This window comes from Amorphotheca resinae (genome assembly GCF_003019875.1).
Source record: "Amorphotheca resinae ATCC 22711 unplaced genomic scaffold M430scaffold_4, whole genome shotgun sequence".
Taxonomy (NCBI): domain Eukaryota; kingdom Fungi; phylum Ascomycota; class Leotiomycetes; order Helotiales; family Amorphothecaceae; genus Amorphotheca; species Amorphotheca resinae.
Genome location: NW_020194474.1, coordinates 1,304,599 through 1,321,254, shown reverse-complemented (window position 1 = coordinate 1,321,254; position 16,656 = coordinate 1,304,599). Strand labels below are relative to the sequence as shown.

The following is a 16,656-nucleotide window of genomic DNA, read 5'->3' as shown; positions in this document are numbered from 1 at the left end:
CACATTCTACATGTGTCTCCGCAATCCTCTCCCTCGGGCCGCGAGTTCTGCCGATAGCGATTGCTTATCAAGCAGTCCCGCCTTCAGACTGCCCTGCCTGTCTTGGAATTTGAAATCTGGAGAAGCCTGAAGTATCATTAACCAGGTATGAGTTCTTTAGAGGTGTTACTGGACTGGTCCTTTGTAGATTTGGGAGTCTTTCTCCTTCTTGACCAAGATTACACATTCTGATTGGCTGCAGTATTGAAGAACATATCACGTGTACGATGCACGGAGCGGTTCAAGGGAAGGTGGTATATAAGAAGGCATTACCTCGTTGTAACCGTCACTTCAATACACGTCCTTGCCGACCCTTCTTTGAAGCACCTCTCAAATCTCACTTCTTCAGGACAAGGGACGTGGAAACCCTTGGGTATTTCCACATTCTCGCCCTTGATGAGAAAACGCTTGATCAAACAGGACACGGCAAAGCACGGATCCAAGGATTACTTTAGGTACATACATACAAACGGTCTAGAAGTTCTTCTCCGCCCCTACTATTTCGGCAGCCGCTCTGCTCTCTACGCTCTCCCCCTTCAACAACCCCAGCTGTCTGGTATCCCAGCCTTTGCTCTCCAGATACTCCCTGAATCTCAGATCCTCGTAGGTGATGGTGTCCTGGCCAATACTCGGCAGGCAGAAGACGGCCAACGCGGCGCTGAATATGCACAGGGAGCTCGAGACATAGAAGGGGTACTGCGCAGAGGTTACGTCGTTGCCACCCGCAGCCTCGATGTACGGGAAGACGTAGGTGCCGACGAAGGCACCGATCTTGCCAAAGGCTGCAGCGATGGCGTAGTACTGACCGCGGACGCCAGTCGCAGAGGTCTTAGACGCGACCAGACCGATGTTGTCACCTGCACCGACTTCGCCGAGGGACAGAAAGATGCCAAAGACGACGGCGAAAGCAGCGATGTTCTTGGGCTCGGACAATTGTTTGTAGAGACCCGCCATGATAAATCCGACGATTCCCTGGGCGAACATACCCCATGCAAGAGCCCAGCGTGGGCCAATCCAATCGGAGAAAAAGGAACCACCCATGGCGCCTGGGATATAGAACAGATTAATGACCGTGTTCCATCCAAATGATCTAGAAAGTGGTGCGGTGTAGGAAGCCGGTTTCCCAGAGGAGAGAATGGTGTCAACAATGGTCGAGGAGTAAATGCCGAAGGAGTATGTCGAAAACTATGGTGAGAATTCCGGTTAGATCTTCCCCAATGTCGCATGGAGAAGATACTTACATCGTAGATAAACCATATCAAAGATACCTGCATATACTGTCAGTGTTATGGCGATAAAAAACGCCTAGCTGTCACTTACAACCAACAACCGCCACCAGTAGAACCTGAGGATGAGGAGGTAGGGGATCTTGACGTGTTTCATGGACTCTCTGATATCTAGGTCAGCACGTGTCTGGAAGGGGGAGATGCGAGATATCGGACCTCTTAAACTCTTCGGGCTCCTTCAACTTGACTCGGAGCCAAAGAAGCAGCATTGGGGGAACAACACCCAATCCCAAGGAGATTCTCCAGGCAAGGCGCAAGTGCTTCTCGGTACAGATGACGACCAGAAGATATGGGACGAAAGCACCGATCACAAATCCCCAGTCGATCATCACGTTCGTGAAGAGGATGAACCAGCGATTCCGCGATCCACTCTTCAATTCCCCACTCGCCTCAGAGCAAGCTACCGACCCAGCGGGGTACTCTCCTCCAATCCCCACCCCGACCAGGAAACGATAGGCGGTCAGAGCTGCGAACATGCCCTGGAGATTGCCATGGTATCCGTAGGAGGCGGCACCGAGCGCGGCGAAGACAATCAGGATGATGGTGGATAGGAGGAGCGCATTCTTGCGCGACCACTTGTCACTAAGGTAGCCAAACACCAGGGTCCCCGCCACGGTACCAGCGAAGGTAATGGACGAGACGTTCTTCTTGGCGGAGGAATTGGTATAGGCCGGTCCGTAGATGGTCGAGAGCATGGTGGAAACGGAACCAATGACCTGGCAGATGTTAGATAAGTGATATCGGAGGCGGGCAGCGCAGTAGTCGCATATGGCAGACTTACATTGTTAATGTAGCCGTCGGAGAAAAGCCCTGAACCGCAAGCCAAGACGGGCCAGAGGCGCTCCCAGAAACTCTTGGGCACCTCAGCTAGAGGATCGTTGTTGGAATCAACATTGACAACTGCTTCGGTCGTGACAGGTTCCTTCTTCCGTCGGAACATTGTCGCAAATGGAGGGGGGATGGCGGGCGGGAGATAAGAGAGGTGGAGGGGGGAAGAGAGCGGGGGAAGAGGTGGGGGAGGGGGGTATAGGGTAATTGGGGAGGGGACAAGAGACGGAGAGAGAATCGAGGCCAAAGGACAAGAGGGGGAAAGCAAGATAATTATATAACGATCTTATGGGGTGGGTTGAAGGAAGAAACGAAGACACGAAGACACGAAGAATTTGATTAGGTAGGTAGGTAGGTAGGCAAGGTATGGTCCAGGATTACTAGGATCATACGGAGTACCAGGTCACTGTTACCTGTAGATCGCTGGTTCAGAACTTGGCTAGCACCAGACGGGAAACTTGCGAGCCTCCCCCACTGCTCTGTCGCGGATAAGAGAGCGTGAGAGAAAGCCCAGAAGGGCACAGTATAGCGGCTTTAGTGGTGTGGTTGCGAAGAAGCTTTTGCTTGTCCAATGAGAGAGACAATAGATGAACAGGGGCGCCCAGCTTCGGTCTCTCTTCCTTGAATCTTGACGCGGTCCTCGTCGATACCGCAGTGGGGAAAATGGTAATCCGTAGATACGGCAATAGGTGAAAGAAGGATTCGTAGCCCCAAGGTAATTAATTGTCAATGCACCTAAGGCCTCAGTGAGATTCTTCTCTCCCTCACCCAGGTATAGATGGATATGGATAAAAGATGCTTTTCATGAAATGGGATTCATATCTGCGCGTGGCCAGGATCATATCATATCAGATCTGATCGAACCCACATCTCCGCGTAACGTGCAACGTGGTACAAAGCAATAATAAGTACTCGCCGCACTCATGCTGCTTTATCTAAATACCCAGGTATCTAATCTACCTACCTTATCTACCTCACATATAGCAGAATCCGAAAAGTCATTTATTTGCCTCCCAACTCTGCCCTCACTCCATACCTCGAATAACCTCTTCTTCTCCATTATTTCCATCTCCAAACCCGCAATCTCCTCTCTCGTGCTCCAGACCGGGGGAGGGGCTTGATTAGCCCCAGTGGAGTCCTCCTCCCCAATCATAAGATACCTATATAAAAACCGGCCCCGACAAGACATGCGCGGCTCACACGTTCAAAGAACAGGGTTCGGCCATGATCCATCGACGCCACGTCCCGTTTCGGTCTGCCCGGTTCAAGCAGCCAACCAGCGCCCGTCAAGAGCCCACGCGGAGACCGATAAGAGCGCGGCGCGCGTGTCAGTCCGCTCGGTCTCTCCGACCCCGTCCAGATGCGCTTTGTGTTTCTGTTTTCTGTCGTTGCAGCTGTTGGATTCATTCCAATAATAATCCTCTAGAAGGAATCAAGTCTAATCCTCCATTTGAAAATATTCTCTTCTTACTAAAATTAAAAACCAACTCACCCCCGATCCATCTAGCAGCCCTCCCCCGCGAAGACTCCAGTCCCATGTCCACGCCGCGCGCCGAGCTCTACGCCTTCATCTAGAGGAGACGCGGGAGGATCTGAGGACGGCTTCATTTCAGATCCTGTATGCTGAGACTGCCTTGCGTTGGGGAACAGGGGAGCAATTGCAAGTTGTAGAGACTAAGGTGCTTGGTACCTAGGTATGGTTGAGGTAAGGTTATGTTATATATAGTTACCTAGGTACCTTAGGTAGGAATATACATTATCAGAGTCGTAGGCAGTGGTGACTCTGGTGAGGAACTTCTGGGCCGCGCGAGGCTGCTCGGTATTGCCGTCGCTTTATTCAGCCTCGTCTCTCATTGCGGTGGCCGCCGCCTTAAGCTTCACTCTCCTGATCCACTCTTCTCAAGCAAAGCATTAGTGAAGCTAGCTATCGTTCTTAATCCCTTGCAATCATGTCTCTCAGTTCAATATTCTGATAGACTTTCAGGTATCATCAACCTCTCATGAATTTCCGGGCCCTCATTCCTACCTTTAACCCTGAACGCCATGTTGCAGCCATTACTTGGAGTAGCTCGAATTCAATCAGACCCCGTCATCTTCATCATCTTCATCCCCGGAAGCCTGTCCTCGATGACTGTGATGCTCGCCCTGAGTCTTCGCCATTTTATGTCTTCGACCCCCGTCATGCAATACGCTCTGGTCCTCGTCATCAGTTCCCTCCGCTTCTACTCCGCGGCTCTGCGGCTCAATCTCATCATCGTCCTCTTCCCTTTCGAGTGCTGCCTTCCTCTGTGCACGCTTTACTTGTCGGATGATCAGTTGATCATCGTAAAAGTCGCTGAGCTCAAGCATCTGTGTGGAATTATTAGATACCTAGGGATTACGGATCCGACTATAATACTTACAGCTTCACAGCCGAGTTGCGGACACTTCACTTGCTTTGGCCCTTCCGGAGCCCTGTGCCCACGTCGTTGGCCTGGTTGAGCAAATGCCACCGCATTGTCGTGGTGATACGCGATGATTGCCGCTTTCTCGAAGGTGTGCTTGCAGACAGTGTTGCTGTATGGTTCTACAAACATCTGAAGTGTTAATGGACATTTCAAATTTGTTGTCGCACTGGCGATGATAACGTCGTCATCCTCGTCTGATGCATTGTTCATGTTATCCGTACTATTTCCGAGTCGCCTACTTCGAGAGCCAGCCGCTTTATCTGTAGGATCTGTAGGAAACCAGGTAGATGGATGTGGAACTGGAGGCGCATCATCTCCAGGATGAAGAGCGTCGTGAAGTGTCTGTTTGAATCCCCTATAATCGTTGTTCACGTATCTAGAATCGGAGTCAGTACAGCTAATGGAAATTTGACACAAGACAGTGTGTTACCTCTCACGCATACTCTTCGATGTATATGCTTCAACGTAATTCTCCTTTGCCTTCTTCAACAACTCCACAGCACTGAGAATACTTGCGTCTGCTGCAGGGCCTTCATCACCTGCTTCGTCCGCATCGTCTTCCTCATATCCCTCTCCGTCATCATTCCTTCTCCTCTGTCTTCTTGCTGCGGGCCGAAGAGCAGGCGCATCCGCTATGTTCTCACTGATCTCCGTCAGGATTGGGTCGTGCATCGCAAGTTCATCAGTATAGTCGATTAAATCTCTCATCGCCTTCTCTGCCTTTTCTGTCAGACTTCCAACCTTCTTCTCCATGCTTTTCGTATACTGTTCTTCCTCCATTTCGCCTTCCGTCTGTTTTCTGTCTTGCTGACGGATTCGCTCTGCAGTTTTTCGGACTTTGTCCCTCCGGCGAGTAAACCTGTCGTTGCTCTCCCCGGTCGCAATCGTAATAGTCTTCTTGGCTGCGGCCAAATGCTTTTTGTACTTCGAATAGTCATGGGTGAGGCGAAGCTCGTCAAGAGCGCGTTTCTGGGAAGCTGTGAGCGGACAGCTGGGTGGCTCATACGGAGGGAGGGGTATGGATGGTAGGTCTCCCGCTTCTTCGTTTCGAGAACGACGCTGCAGTGGCGAAGAGTTATCATTGAGTTGCGATCGAGAAAGTAGCTGTCTCCTGGAAGACATTTTGCCGGGTATGCGATGGCGGTGTGAATAAATGCAGTTCCTCTCGAGTGTCGACCTAAGGTAGGATCTCGAGGTAGAGGCGACGCGTTTGCAAAACGCGCTACAGATTTGGTATAGTGGAAAACTGTATCACGTGATAGGTAGATTTTCTGTAAACCGGAAGCGACGAAATTACTATAAATTCGTCTCTGCCAGATATGCGCCAGACGGCCCAGACCCAGCCTCGACCTTATGCGGAGTACCGAGCTTGGCCCACACAGGGACCCGCGCCGCTGCAGTAGAAAGAGGCATGATTGGCTGCTGGCAATACCAAGCTTTTTCCCAAGATCATGGCAAGCTGCCCCTGAAAATCGACGTTCTAAAATTGACACGAAGTACCTTACCCATCTATCTCATAAGGTTCCTCTTCTCTCATGACATTGTAAGGTCTCTATCCCTCTTTGAACGGGACCTCTCTTTGCTCGCACACAGCGGTAGTAACTGTTCTATCAATGCGGTCAAGAAAACATGCTCCGCCGCCTACTAGCCCATCTCCAAGGCCCTGTGTCTCCGACACATCGACAACACAAGACACCAGGACAACAGGACAGCCGCTAGGGGAATCACGGAGGGAACCTTAAGTGCTTATTCCTCTTGTTTCCTCGCGTGTTTCTTGACAAGCCATGGAGCGAGGCGCAGGGGCAGGGAGGGGGCCATGGCGAGGTCTAATTCGCACCTCCGTACCTATTACAGCACATACGGAGAGTGGAACTGCAAATCCGCCTCGCACAGGCGGAGTACTCTGGGACACCACCACGGAGACAGTAATATTCTCGAGCATCAGCCGGGTAGTGGAGCATTGTGGAGAGAATCCGTCGAGGAGCATTCCTAGCTTCAGCCCTCTTGCACCTCCAGCGGGCCAATCAAGTGAGGGCAGCATGTAACTGACAACCGAGCCATCATAGATTCATAGATTCACAACGATTGCCCAAAGTCTTGCGAAGTTGCGAGAAACGGCAGGGCCCTGCTACGAAAATTGGATTGGAACAACTGTTACTACGGGGCAGCTTTGCCTCCCCCCGCCTCAGGTAGGTCCTGGCAACCTTGTCTCCACGTTGTCTTCCTGTAATATATTATATGGCCTAGAACGCTACAACACACCTTAATATCTTACCTCAACATCCATTTCGCCGTATCGAAACATGCCACTACTCTCCTTTACTTGCTTGGCAATCTAATTCCCCTCCTGTTTCTTCTCCTTTGCCCCTTCTTCTCCCTCTCTTGTCCTCTTCCTCTTCCTCCTTCAGATCGTCCTCTTCCAGTCAGCCTATCATGGCCTCCACCGACATCTTGAATTTGAATGGCAGCATCGTGGAGGGGAGGGGTCCTCATGTTACCAAGGTGCCCCTCGAATCCATTTCGCGTCTCGCTCCTTTCGGCGCCCTCATTTTATGCATCATCTTCGTCAATTACTTCTTCGTCCGCTTCTATATCCTCGAGGGCTTCCTTCTGAGGAAAGTATATGGCGAAATCTATACCCGCATGGACGACACCGCGAGACGAGGTTTCGTCAACCACCATATTGCAGGCGGCACCAAGCTCTTGATCCTGATTATAGCCGCATATCCTTTTATAGACGTTGCCTTTGGGAACGCCACTTTCCATAGCCCATTTGCGGGCTCCAAGTTAGTCACGCAAGGCGACGTGCTCATCATTGCCGCCCAGATGCTCATCGCCATGTACGTCTTCGAGCTCTTTTATCGGACGAAGATCTCGCCCGTCAGCGTGGGCCATCACATCGGTACAATCATTATAGGCGAATCTGCCATCGCCATCAGCTTGAACCTCGTGAAGGAGAAGGATGCAACGATCGAGTTTATTCTCTGTACAGTATGGGGTAAGATTCCCCTATTCCTCTGCAGACCCTGGACGAACTCGCCTGCTGACAATTTGTGTTCGCAGGCGCCTTCGACATTGTCTCGGAATTCTTGCCCCATATCTCGATTATCCTGTATCGCGTCTACCCAACCTCCCATCGATTCCTCATGAAACTCTTCCGGCTGGCCATGTTCACGACCTTCACGGGGACGATGGCCGAGACGATCCTCACGATGTACTTATTTGGCAGCCTATGGGATCGGTGGGTCCTTGCCTTCAAGATCACCACGCCAATGCTCCACGCTCTTTTCATGTCGTGCCAGCTATGGGGAACTTGGAATTTCTACAAGATGTATCAGAAGCAAAAATATCTCTTGAACAAAAAAGAAGGCAAGATTGACGATGTTGAGCAACGGGCGCCAATAGAACAGGAGTTGGAAGGCCTTCCAAGTCTCTCCGTCACGGCGGTGGGAGACTCGCTGCATAGCGTCTCGAGAGAAGTCTCGAGGGAGCCCTCAAGAGACAGCTCGCAGGTCGAGCTGCTCTTCCCTTCACGGAAGGCATTTTGAAATTACAAACATGTGCAAGTACCAATAGCATTTCCACCGGCGTTACCCTGAAGCGATTTTTGGGAAGGGACGAGCATAGCATTGGCATGAAAAGATCGGAGTTCAGATGGGATATCTGTAGCACTAATAGAAAAGTGAAGCCAACTACGGCCTTCCACTTACTCCCACATCTTTTATTGAACTGCACCCACTTATGTTCTCTTCGACTTCCTCCATATTCGTGCAACGCTTGAAGTTCATCCGAGACACACTCACCAAGGCACTACCTCTAAGCAAGTAACTCCAAATCACCTCGCAAGCGCTGGCTCGCGCTTCATCATTATTCCAATACCTCTATCTGAGTCCGTGGCTTTCTGTTGGTCTTTCCAAAATCCAGTCTTTCCTTTACCTCCTTCTTTCTTCCCTTAAACAAAATCCGGGGGCTATTTTTTAACTTCTTAACCTGAGAGCAAGGACATTCCCCGCAGTAAAAGAGGAAAGAGGGCTTCATGTAAGGTTTCCACTTTCCTCGGGATAGAGGGTCGGTCAGCGAGTAGCCGAGTTAGTGCTCGGTTGCGCGTGTATCGTGAGAGGTCAAGGAAGAACTCAGTAGATATCGCAGCGGCGGGGAGGAGACCAAGAAGTACATGTACCTAGTGCGACTCCAGGGAGTCCCGTTTCTTTTCTGCAGTGGATCCGCGGGCCACTCTAGATCTGTGGATTGCCTGTATCCTCGACAGCTAGACACCTGCTTGCATATTGTAACATCTGAGGGTGGCTGGCAAAGCTTCTGCAGATTCATTCCACGGCGTCACGTGTTCGGTCCTTTGATCAGGTGAGTCGGGGAGCCGCGGTCTTGCTTGTCTTGAAACATCCAGATCAGGAAGACGACGAGCATCGATCAATCCGATCAATCCTCAATCCACGAACCAGCGTTGATCTCTAGCCCTGTCTTCGCTGCCCTACGGTAGGCGTTGATGAGCATGACGGCTTTCTGGCGTCGTACTCGTGTGATGGATCGGCCTTGGTGGATCGAGGTAGGTATCGGAAGAGATGTTTAATCTGTACCACACAGTTTTTCTGCCCAGAGATGAAGAATTCTAATTTTTCTTTACTTTCGGCCTCTCTAGGGCTCTACTTCGTAGAACAAGACGGCTCCGCATTGTGGGTATTCGTATCATCGCCATGAACTATCCCTTTGGAGGGGGGAGTGGTGTTTAAATCTGGAAATGTGAAATCGGGCTTTCGAGTTCTTTCTATCCAAGCTGGCTTTCGTGAGAGGCATTGAGTGGTTTGATCTAGATCTGTCTCCTGGCGCACCTTTCCTTCTAGGTCTGGGACTTTCTGCCCAGGTCGATGCCGCTCTCATCAGCCCGCGGTCATCCCATCGGTGGAGAATACCGCAGCCTTGGATCCGTCGCGATGCTCCTCATAGGGGTCAATGTTGACCTCGTCGGCTGAAGATGGAGCAGAAAGAACTGATAACCTCGAGAGCGGTTTGGGAGAGAATCCAGGCCGGAGAACAGGCTTAATACTGCCGATACATACCATTTCCTCAGCCCTGCTGCAGTACTGGGTACACTAGCCCACTCTCGAGAATATCACAGAGGTGAAATACAACAAGGGACGGCTCGATGAGTTGACGTTGAAATTGACAGCAAGAGACCGTTTACAGAGGCCGAAGCTTCCGGGCCGCCAAGACGGAATATCTGGGGATGAGATATAAAAAGGTATTCAGGGGTGTTCGGGATGGCCCGCTCCTACCGGTTGACATTCCCCGACTTGATTATTTCCATCGATGGCATGTGTAGCCTGCTCAAGTATTACTGTCTTTTAATTCAATGTGCTAGATTCAAGGAAGGAGTGCTTCTGGCATACCTAGTCATTGTTCTATCTTTTCTGTATCAAGAACCAGAACCAGACTGCTGATCTCGGGAAAGTTCCCTTTGCGATTATGGAGCACTTGCATCAGGGAATGGGAGTGACATAGATATTACGGCTAGGTGATCTGTTCGACATAGCTTTTGCTAGGAGTCTGTGTTTGCTCGAACTGTTCCGAAAACAGTCTATCTGATTATGTGATTCTGGGATATTCTTCCATGAACTTTCTTGATGAGCATCTGCTCTTATTGTAGTCCCCAAGTCAGCTTGAATGTGGATTTTGCTTCATTGATGTTCTGACAGAGAAGGATAGACTTGTGGGAAGAGCTCTACCTAGTAGTGGGCAATATCACATGACATGGATTCCGAGTAACAGGACTACCCGTTTCATTCAAAGTTGATTCTATTATCTCAATAAGATACCGGTTATAGATCGATAGACTGAGTCAGGTAGCCAAGGGAAGTTACGAATAAGGACTGTTAGTTGCCAACTGCTGTGTGAAGTACTGCTAGTGGTAGCAAAGCTCGATTCTCATCCTATCTACTAAATCCGACGATCGAGCCAACCAAAGAGTACCAACAAAAACCTGCAAACCATCCCGGCAGGACCTCGAAATACTACTTAACAATGGCCATGATGGTATCAATACCAAAGTTCGATATTCATCGTTCTTATACATCCGCATCTTGGGCAGCCAAGTCCGTATCATAATGGACCCGGAACATCACGAGCAGATGCAGCGGCTGCAGCAGGTGAGCCTCACTTGATCGCTGCTATATTTACACAAGGCTGAATCTCTCCTCAGTACCGGCGTTCAGTCGCCGGCCAGAGCAAGCCAGCCATTTCGAGTTCCGGGTTAGCAGGCGGATCGAGGGAGGCAAGTAGTCAGGGCTTACAGATTCGGTATACGCCCGGGAGATCAAGTGTTGAGGGTGAACCTGTACATGATCCTTTGATTTATCCTGGCCTATACGCACCGAGTGGCTTCGATATGATGGGTATCTTGGTACGTGTCTTTTCAGGGGGCTGCCTTCTTTTCCTCCCTACAGCTATATTCCCGAAGCACATGCCCCTTTCCACATATTGTTCACAACAGCTGTCACTTAGCCATCTTCATTCTATATCCCCAACGACCCGTCCCACTCTTTCCAGGCTAGTCACTAATAGCCTCACCACCACGCATAGGTGCGAGTCGGCACGCGCCCAAACCCCATCATCAGCCTAGGGAACGTCGACAGCTCCGCCCCACTCGTGCTCTGCGACGCCGCCATGCCCGACTGCCCCATCGTCTACTGTTCCGAGCCATTCGAGACGCTCACAGGCTATCTCAGCTCGGAGATCCTGGGACGCAACTGCCGATTTCTGCAAAGCCCCTATGCGGGCCGGGAGACAACCGTGGGATCGGACGTCAATCGCGAAGCGAGAGCGGTGCTGAGAGAGAAGATCGCTAGAGGGGAAGAGGCGCAGGTGCGGCTCGTGAATTATAAGAAGAGTGGTGAGAGGTTCGTGAATCTCGTGACCATTGTCCCTATTTCTTGGGGTGAGGGAGAGCAGAGTACCGGGTATAAGAGGTACATCGTCGGGTTCCAGGCTGATCCGAATATGGCTCTTTCCTGACGGGGATTGCTGATCGGGAGAGGATTTTGGTGGTCTGCGTGCAGCCGGATGGTTGAGGAAGTTCAGATTGAGTGTTCTCAAGTCATAGTGTTCATGAGAGTATGTCGAATGATACCCAACTATGAATATGCTACTAGGCAGGGTCATGGATGATAGTGCCTGGCATAAATGGTATTGTAATGTAACACATCTGCAGTAGACAGATTTTATTTTTTGAAAATTATTTTCCCCTTCTGTAGTTTCGAATATCGAGGAGATGGAACTAGGAGAGTAATTGTAATAGGGGGGTAATCCGGAAATAGGCTCTACCCATCCCACTTAATCAACCTCCTCATCCAACTAAATCCTTAATCGAGATAAGAGAGAGAGGAGCTATTGTAGTCTTGTCTTCGTAGAGATGCCACTTAATGCTCGATTCAGATAAGGGAGAGGGTATTGTAGTCTTATCTTCGTGGCGATGCCATTGGAACCAGTTCTTGGATCCGGCCAGGGAAGGATTTCGAATAGGTTTGCAAGCTCATGAGTTGAGTTGAGATGACCTAGCTCCATAAGCATACAGAGGAACAGTTCAATAGTAAAATCTCTCGAATGTTGCAGAAGATTCGAAGGATTCATCCGACAGATACTGCATATGGAAAGATGGCAGAGACATGAAATTCAACACTTGTTGAGGACAGCGGGCATAATTCATCAAATGTGATCACGATTTCTTTTCGAAGTCGACGAATGCTCTTTTCCAGGAAAATGCCATTTTGCGTGCCAATAGTATAGGTACTCTACTATACACCGTGATATGGTACATCCACACGCCACGTACTCCCATCTACGATCCAAGCCTTACTTCCCAATTACGCTCTCTCACTGCCTCTCAACCGCACGGCTTGCCCGTACTTCTGAAGCTTGGTGATAAGTTGATCGCCTTGCCTGACCACATCATTATATTGCTTGTTCTTGTCATCCGGTCTGTTCGTCTCGATAATACCTTTCCCGGTCACACGGTCAATAGTGCAGGGAATGCGCTCGGCTGCAATAAACTTGGCTAGATCACTGAAAGAGAATTAGCAAAATCATCGATAATGTCAAAATAGGAATTACATACCGGTCCAAGAAATCAACAGTGACACCAAACTCATTAGCCATGTTTTCAAGGCCCACAACTCGGTAGCTCTGGAGCAGTTGCTGATAGGCACGAAGACGCATTTCTCGAACAAACCACCCCCTGTGCTCGTGAAGGTAGCGGTCCTGGCTCAGGAAGTTGACCTCGACAGCTGCCAAAGCCCCAAAGAATGAGCGATAGCTTCCTGTGTACAAGCTGCTGACAAGTTGCGCCAGTGGCGAGAAGTCAATGGCAGTCTCAGCCTCGGGTTGGTCGCTTCCAAGTGTAGTAAGGTTAACGGCGGTCTTCGCTCCAACTGGGGTTGCTACATCTTTCATTTCCTCATCTGCTCCAGGACCTGCGGATATTGCCCCTGAAAGCGCCAGAAGCTTGTCTTCACCATCGCCGAGAATGGCTTTGATTTCTGGTGCATCGACAACTTTAGACTTGAAGTCCACTCGCTTCAGCGATACTGACCCCGCAAGGACGGAATAGACGACAAGGGATGAGTAAGTGCACAGCTCGTAGCTGGTAAAGGTCGAGAGACTGTCGAGAAGCAGTGGGGCGGCAAGATTGTACGAGCGAGTTGTGAGGAGGTAGAGTCCTTGGTAGGCCTTTAATCGATTTCTTCGATCCCAGTCTCCACCACTTTCAACCAACGTCTTAGCACGCTCAACGTGCTTCTTAACCAGTAACTTGTCGTTATAAAAGAGACCCATCCGAATGATAGCAAGTACAAGGTCGATCTTCGTTCCCAAAACGCCAGTCTTCTCGAGGACCTCTTCGTATGCGGCGATGGCTCGGTCCTAATGCGCAATACTGTTAGCTGTGCTCTATGACCATGATGTTGTGTATGGCTACCTTATCTCCAACTCGTGCCCAGAATTCTGCTCGCTTTCCCCTTGCGGCTTGCACTTCGGTATCACCAGCCTTCTCCGCCGCCTCTTCTTCTTCCTTCTTGAATCCTTCCAACTCCGCATCGTTATCTTTCTTCAGATCTTCGTAAAGAGCTTCATCCCATGGAAGATCAACTTTAGGTATTGAGTTCTTGCTGGCTATCATGGCCGTTGCGCTTGGCTTCCGTCCAGGTGGTTTACCCGGATGCGAAGAGCTTACGCCAGCGGCGTTGAGGATGCCCTCCGTTGGGTGGGCTAGGTACCGGTAGAAAGGAGCCATCTTATGTTCGGTGATCGCATCTTGAAGGCTCTTGAGGGATGTTTGCTGGGCCGGTTTGGGCGCGGCAGGATTGGTGAGAGTGAAGATGTGCTGAGCGAGAGGTAGGAGAGGGTACTTCGCATATTGAGGGTCGGAACCCATCTTGGCTTGGGTATTTGGGTATTGGAGAGGGACAAAAAAGCTGGCCTTAAGAGGGTCAGAGTAAGATTGTTCTGTTCTGGATTCGTGAATGTTGGAATATATAGATGACCATCTTTTGGAGCTCAAGCTCTCGCGAGCATTCCAGGCGCTAGCGTGACGCGAGGCCAGTCTGAATGAACTTTCAGCCTGACGACATGCGGTACCAATTTTACTCGTTTTATAGCCAGTCTAAATGATCAACACGCTTTGAAGCAACTATTGCCTATACCAGCACCTCCCAAATCATTCAAAGAGGTTCTCTCCTCCACTAATTACCATGGGAAGCACCGCTGCTGACGACGTCTCCCCCGTCGAGGCCCAACCGCAGCCATTCAATGCCACAAAACTAGAACCGGCCAAAAAGAGAAAACGTTCCCGATCACCTTCAGGTTCTACACCAAGACGCGCCGAATCCAGAAGATCCCCCTCACCTTCGAATCCGTACAAGCGTCAAAGATCCCCTTCACCCCAACCTCGCAAGCAGAAGCGTCCAGGCCAACGAGCCCGAATCACAGATGCAGAACGCGAGCTTATCCGACAAAAGCAACTCGAACGAGAGAAAGAGCTAGAAGCTGTCGTTGCCGCGCAAGGAATTCATGATGCTGTGCGACAACATTACAATGCTGTTCCAGAAAGAGGCCGGGATTGGCGCAAGACAGACAGTCGTATCAGAGGTCTTCGAAGCTTCAACAACTGGGTCAAGAGCACACTGATTCAGAAGTTCTCACCTAGTGAAGACTATACCCCTGGAGCGCAGGAGCGTGGGGGTATGGTGTTTGCAGAAGGCCCATCAACTACTAAAGGCCTGTTGGTGCTGGACATTGGTTGTGGTAAGGGAGGAGACTTGCAGAAATGGCAGTCAGCACCACAACCAGTAGAGTTGTATGTTGGTTTGGACCCCGCCGATGTCTCAATCGACCAGGCGAAAGAACGATATCGACAAATGGCGAGTCGTGGAGGGCGCGGCGGACGAGGCGGCCGCGGAGGTTACAGCAGACCACCTCCTCGACTATTTCAAGGAGAATTCTACGTGCAGGATTGCTTTGGGGATACAATTGAAAAGGTCCCACTGGTTAGGGATGTTGGTTTCGACGGGTCTGGTGGACCGTCAAGATTTGGTGGGGGAGGATTCGACGTCGTCAGTCAGATGTTCTGCATGCATTACGCATTTGAGAGCGAGGAAAAGGCACGTTGCATGTTGAAGAATGTTGCGGGTGCATTGAAAAAGGGCGGCAGATTCATTGGCTGTATACCAAATTCAGATGTTTTGAGCGAAAAGGTTCGAGAGTTCAACGAACGCATGGCCGCGAAAAAGGCCAAAGCACAGGAAACAACTGGTGAAGATGGGGCAAAAGCCGATGACAAGAAGGAAGAGGGAGAAGCAGAGGAAGGGGAGGCCGAAGAAACAGCCGAGTGGGGCAACGATGTCTACCGCGTTCGATTCCCGGGCAATACTCCGGCCGATGGTGTCTTCCGTCCTCCTTTTGGCTGGAAGTACAGTTTCTTCCTCCACGAAGCTGTCGAGGAAGTCCCGGAATACGTCGTTCCTTGGGAGGCATTCCGTGCCATTGCAGAAGACTACAATCTCGAGATGCAGTACCACAAGCCTTTTGATGAGATATGGAAGACGGAGAAAGATGACCCGGTCTTGGGCCCGCTGAGTGAGCGGATGGGTGTCAGGGAAAGAGGTACTGGCCGATTTCAAGTCACTGACGAGGAGATGGAGGCCGCCAGCTTTTACGTGGGCTTCTGCTTTTACAAAGTCTAAAGACGTGATGGCGGCTGGCAGGCCACTCGCTCTTTACAGTCTTTGGCTTTTGCGAACGGGGTGCAGACATGGAAGGATCTCAATAAGCATGCATGGTTTATGGCGATTATGGCAAGCGCCTCTGCGTCTATGAAAATTCGAGGATGGATGAACTGTTGATTGGGATTTCGAGAAAAGTCATTGCAGACAGAGATAGACCCGCTATGTCCTATCTCATACAGTTAGCTCAACATGGCATAGGATCTTAAAACCCAAGATCATCTTAATCAACTTCACTTCTACTTCTAATCTAGTCGCAGCCCCTCGATTGTCATCTCCACGTTTCTACTCCCACATATTCCCCCTTAAAAATGGCTTACCATCTCATCCCAGCCATAGAAAACCAACTCAGAACATTGATATCACTCCCAACTCCCGCTCTCTCCCACCCCCTCCCAAACCCCCATCCCATCCAGAGAAAGGAAAACTACCTTACCTTACCTTACCTATGCAAGTATGTCTGTATTGCTAGATAGAGACGCCATTTCCGATTTGGGATTTGGGAGAAAGGGGGGGAGGGGGGTATGGTATGAACATTGAATAGTATATGAGCGTGCTATATAGTTATAGAAGGGAGGGAGGGAGTTTGATGTGAGGTGAGGTGAGGTGAGGTTATGGCATATGTGAAATGAGGTCATGGTTAGTATGTATGCATATGTGTATATGTATATATAGATCAGGATGGGGACTTTAAAGGGCTGTTGATTAGATTAGATTAGATTATATACCCATGTAAAGGAGATGATGAGATATCGTTGTATTCTCCGGGCT

The 16,656-nt window shown here is 50.2% G+C and overlaps 6 protein-coding genes across 6 annotated transcripts; 3 read left to right on the top strand and 3 right to left on the bottom strand.

Annotated features, from left to right (window-relative positions):
• Nucleotides 1-513: 513 nt before the first annotated feature.
• Nucleotides 514-2,265, bottom strand: M430DRAFT_17828 (hypothetical protein; the record flags this gene model as incomplete). The annotated part of the gene is made up of 5 exons (XM_024863744.1): nucleotides 514-1,224; nucleotides 1,281-1,307; nucleotides 1,360-1,429; nucleotides 1,482-2,041; nucleotides 2,107-2,265. 5 exons carry the CDS (start codon nucleotides 2,263-2,265, stop codon nucleotides 514-516), a joined length of 1,527 nt encoding a protein of 508 aa, XP_024722422.1.
• A 1,967-nt stretch (nucleotides 2,266-4,232) lies between these two features.
• Nucleotides 4,233-5,722, bottom strand: M430DRAFT_17827 (hypothetical protein; the record flags this gene model as incomplete). The annotated part of the gene is made up of 3 exons (XM_024863743.1): nucleotides 4,233-4,502; nucleotides 4,556-4,976; nucleotides 5,031-5,722. The coding sequence occupies 3 exons, from the start codon at nucleotides 5,720-5,722 to the stop codon at nucleotides 4,233-4,235; spliced, it is 1,383 nt and encodes a 460-aa protein (XP_024722421.1).
• A 1,005-nt stretch (nucleotides 5,723-6,727) lies between these two features.
• M430DRAFT_137338 (hypothetical protein) lies at nucleotides 6,728-8,334 on the top strand. The gene is made up of 2 exons (XM_024862505.1): nucleotides 6,728-7,598; nucleotides 7,664-8,334. The coding sequence occupies exons 1-2, from the start codon at nucleotides 7,034-7,036 to the stop codon at nucleotides 8,146-8,148; spliced, it is 1,050 nt and encodes a 349-aa protein (XP_024722420.1). The 5' UTR covers nucleotides 6,728-7,033; the 3' UTR covers nucleotides 8,149-8,334.
• Nucleotides 8,335-10,719: 2,385 nt separating this feature from the next.
• M430DRAFT_41035 (hypothetical protein) lies at nucleotides 10,720-11,893 on the top strand (the record flags this gene model as incomplete). Its single annotated transcript, XM_024867451.1, has 3 exons — nucleotides 10,720-10,761; nucleotides 10,815-11,015; nucleotides 11,195-11,893. The coding sequence occupies 3 exons, from the start codon at nucleotides 10,720-10,722 to the stop codon at nucleotides 11,624-11,626; spliced, it is 675 nt and encodes a 224-aa protein (XP_024722419.1). The 3' UTR covers nucleotides 11,627-11,893.
• A 581-nt stretch (nucleotides 11,894-12,474) lies between these two features.
• On the bottom strand, nucleotides 12,475-14,039 carry M430DRAFT_98534 (hypothetical protein; the record flags this gene model as incomplete). The annotated part of the gene is made up of 3 exons (XM_024870127.1): nucleotides 12,475-12,673; nucleotides 12,726-13,528; nucleotides 13,584-14,039. The coding sequence occupies 3 exons, from the start codon at nucleotides 14,037-14,039 to the stop codon at nucleotides 12,475-12,477; spliced, it is 1,458 nt and encodes a 485-aa protein (XP_024722418.1).
• Nucleotides 14,040-14,250: 211 nt separating this feature from the next.
• On the top strand, nucleotides 14,251-16,122 carry M430DRAFT_137329 (hypothetical protein). The gene has a single exon (XM_024862504.1). It carries the CDS (start codon nucleotides 14,356-14,358, stop codon nucleotides 15,844-15,846), a length of 1,491 nt encoding a protein of 496 aa, XP_024722417.1. The 5' UTR covers nucleotides 14,251-14,355; the 3' UTR covers nucleotides 15,847-16,122.
• Nucleotides 16,123-16,656: the final 534 nt, after the last annotated feature.

Coding starts and splice junctions, on each gene's coding strand:
- M430DRAFT_137338 (XM_024862505.1), top strand. CDS start 7,034: ATGGCCTCCACCGACATCTTGAATTTGAATGGCAGCATCGTGGAGGGG. Junction 7,599..7,663: donor TATTCTCTGTACAGTATGGG/GTAAGATTCCCC, acceptor TTGTGTTCGCAG/GCGCCTTCGACATTGTCTCG.
- M430DRAFT_137329 (XM_024862504.1), top strand. CDS start 14,356: ATGGGAAGCACCGCTGCTGACGACGTCTCCCCCGTCGAGGCCCAACCG.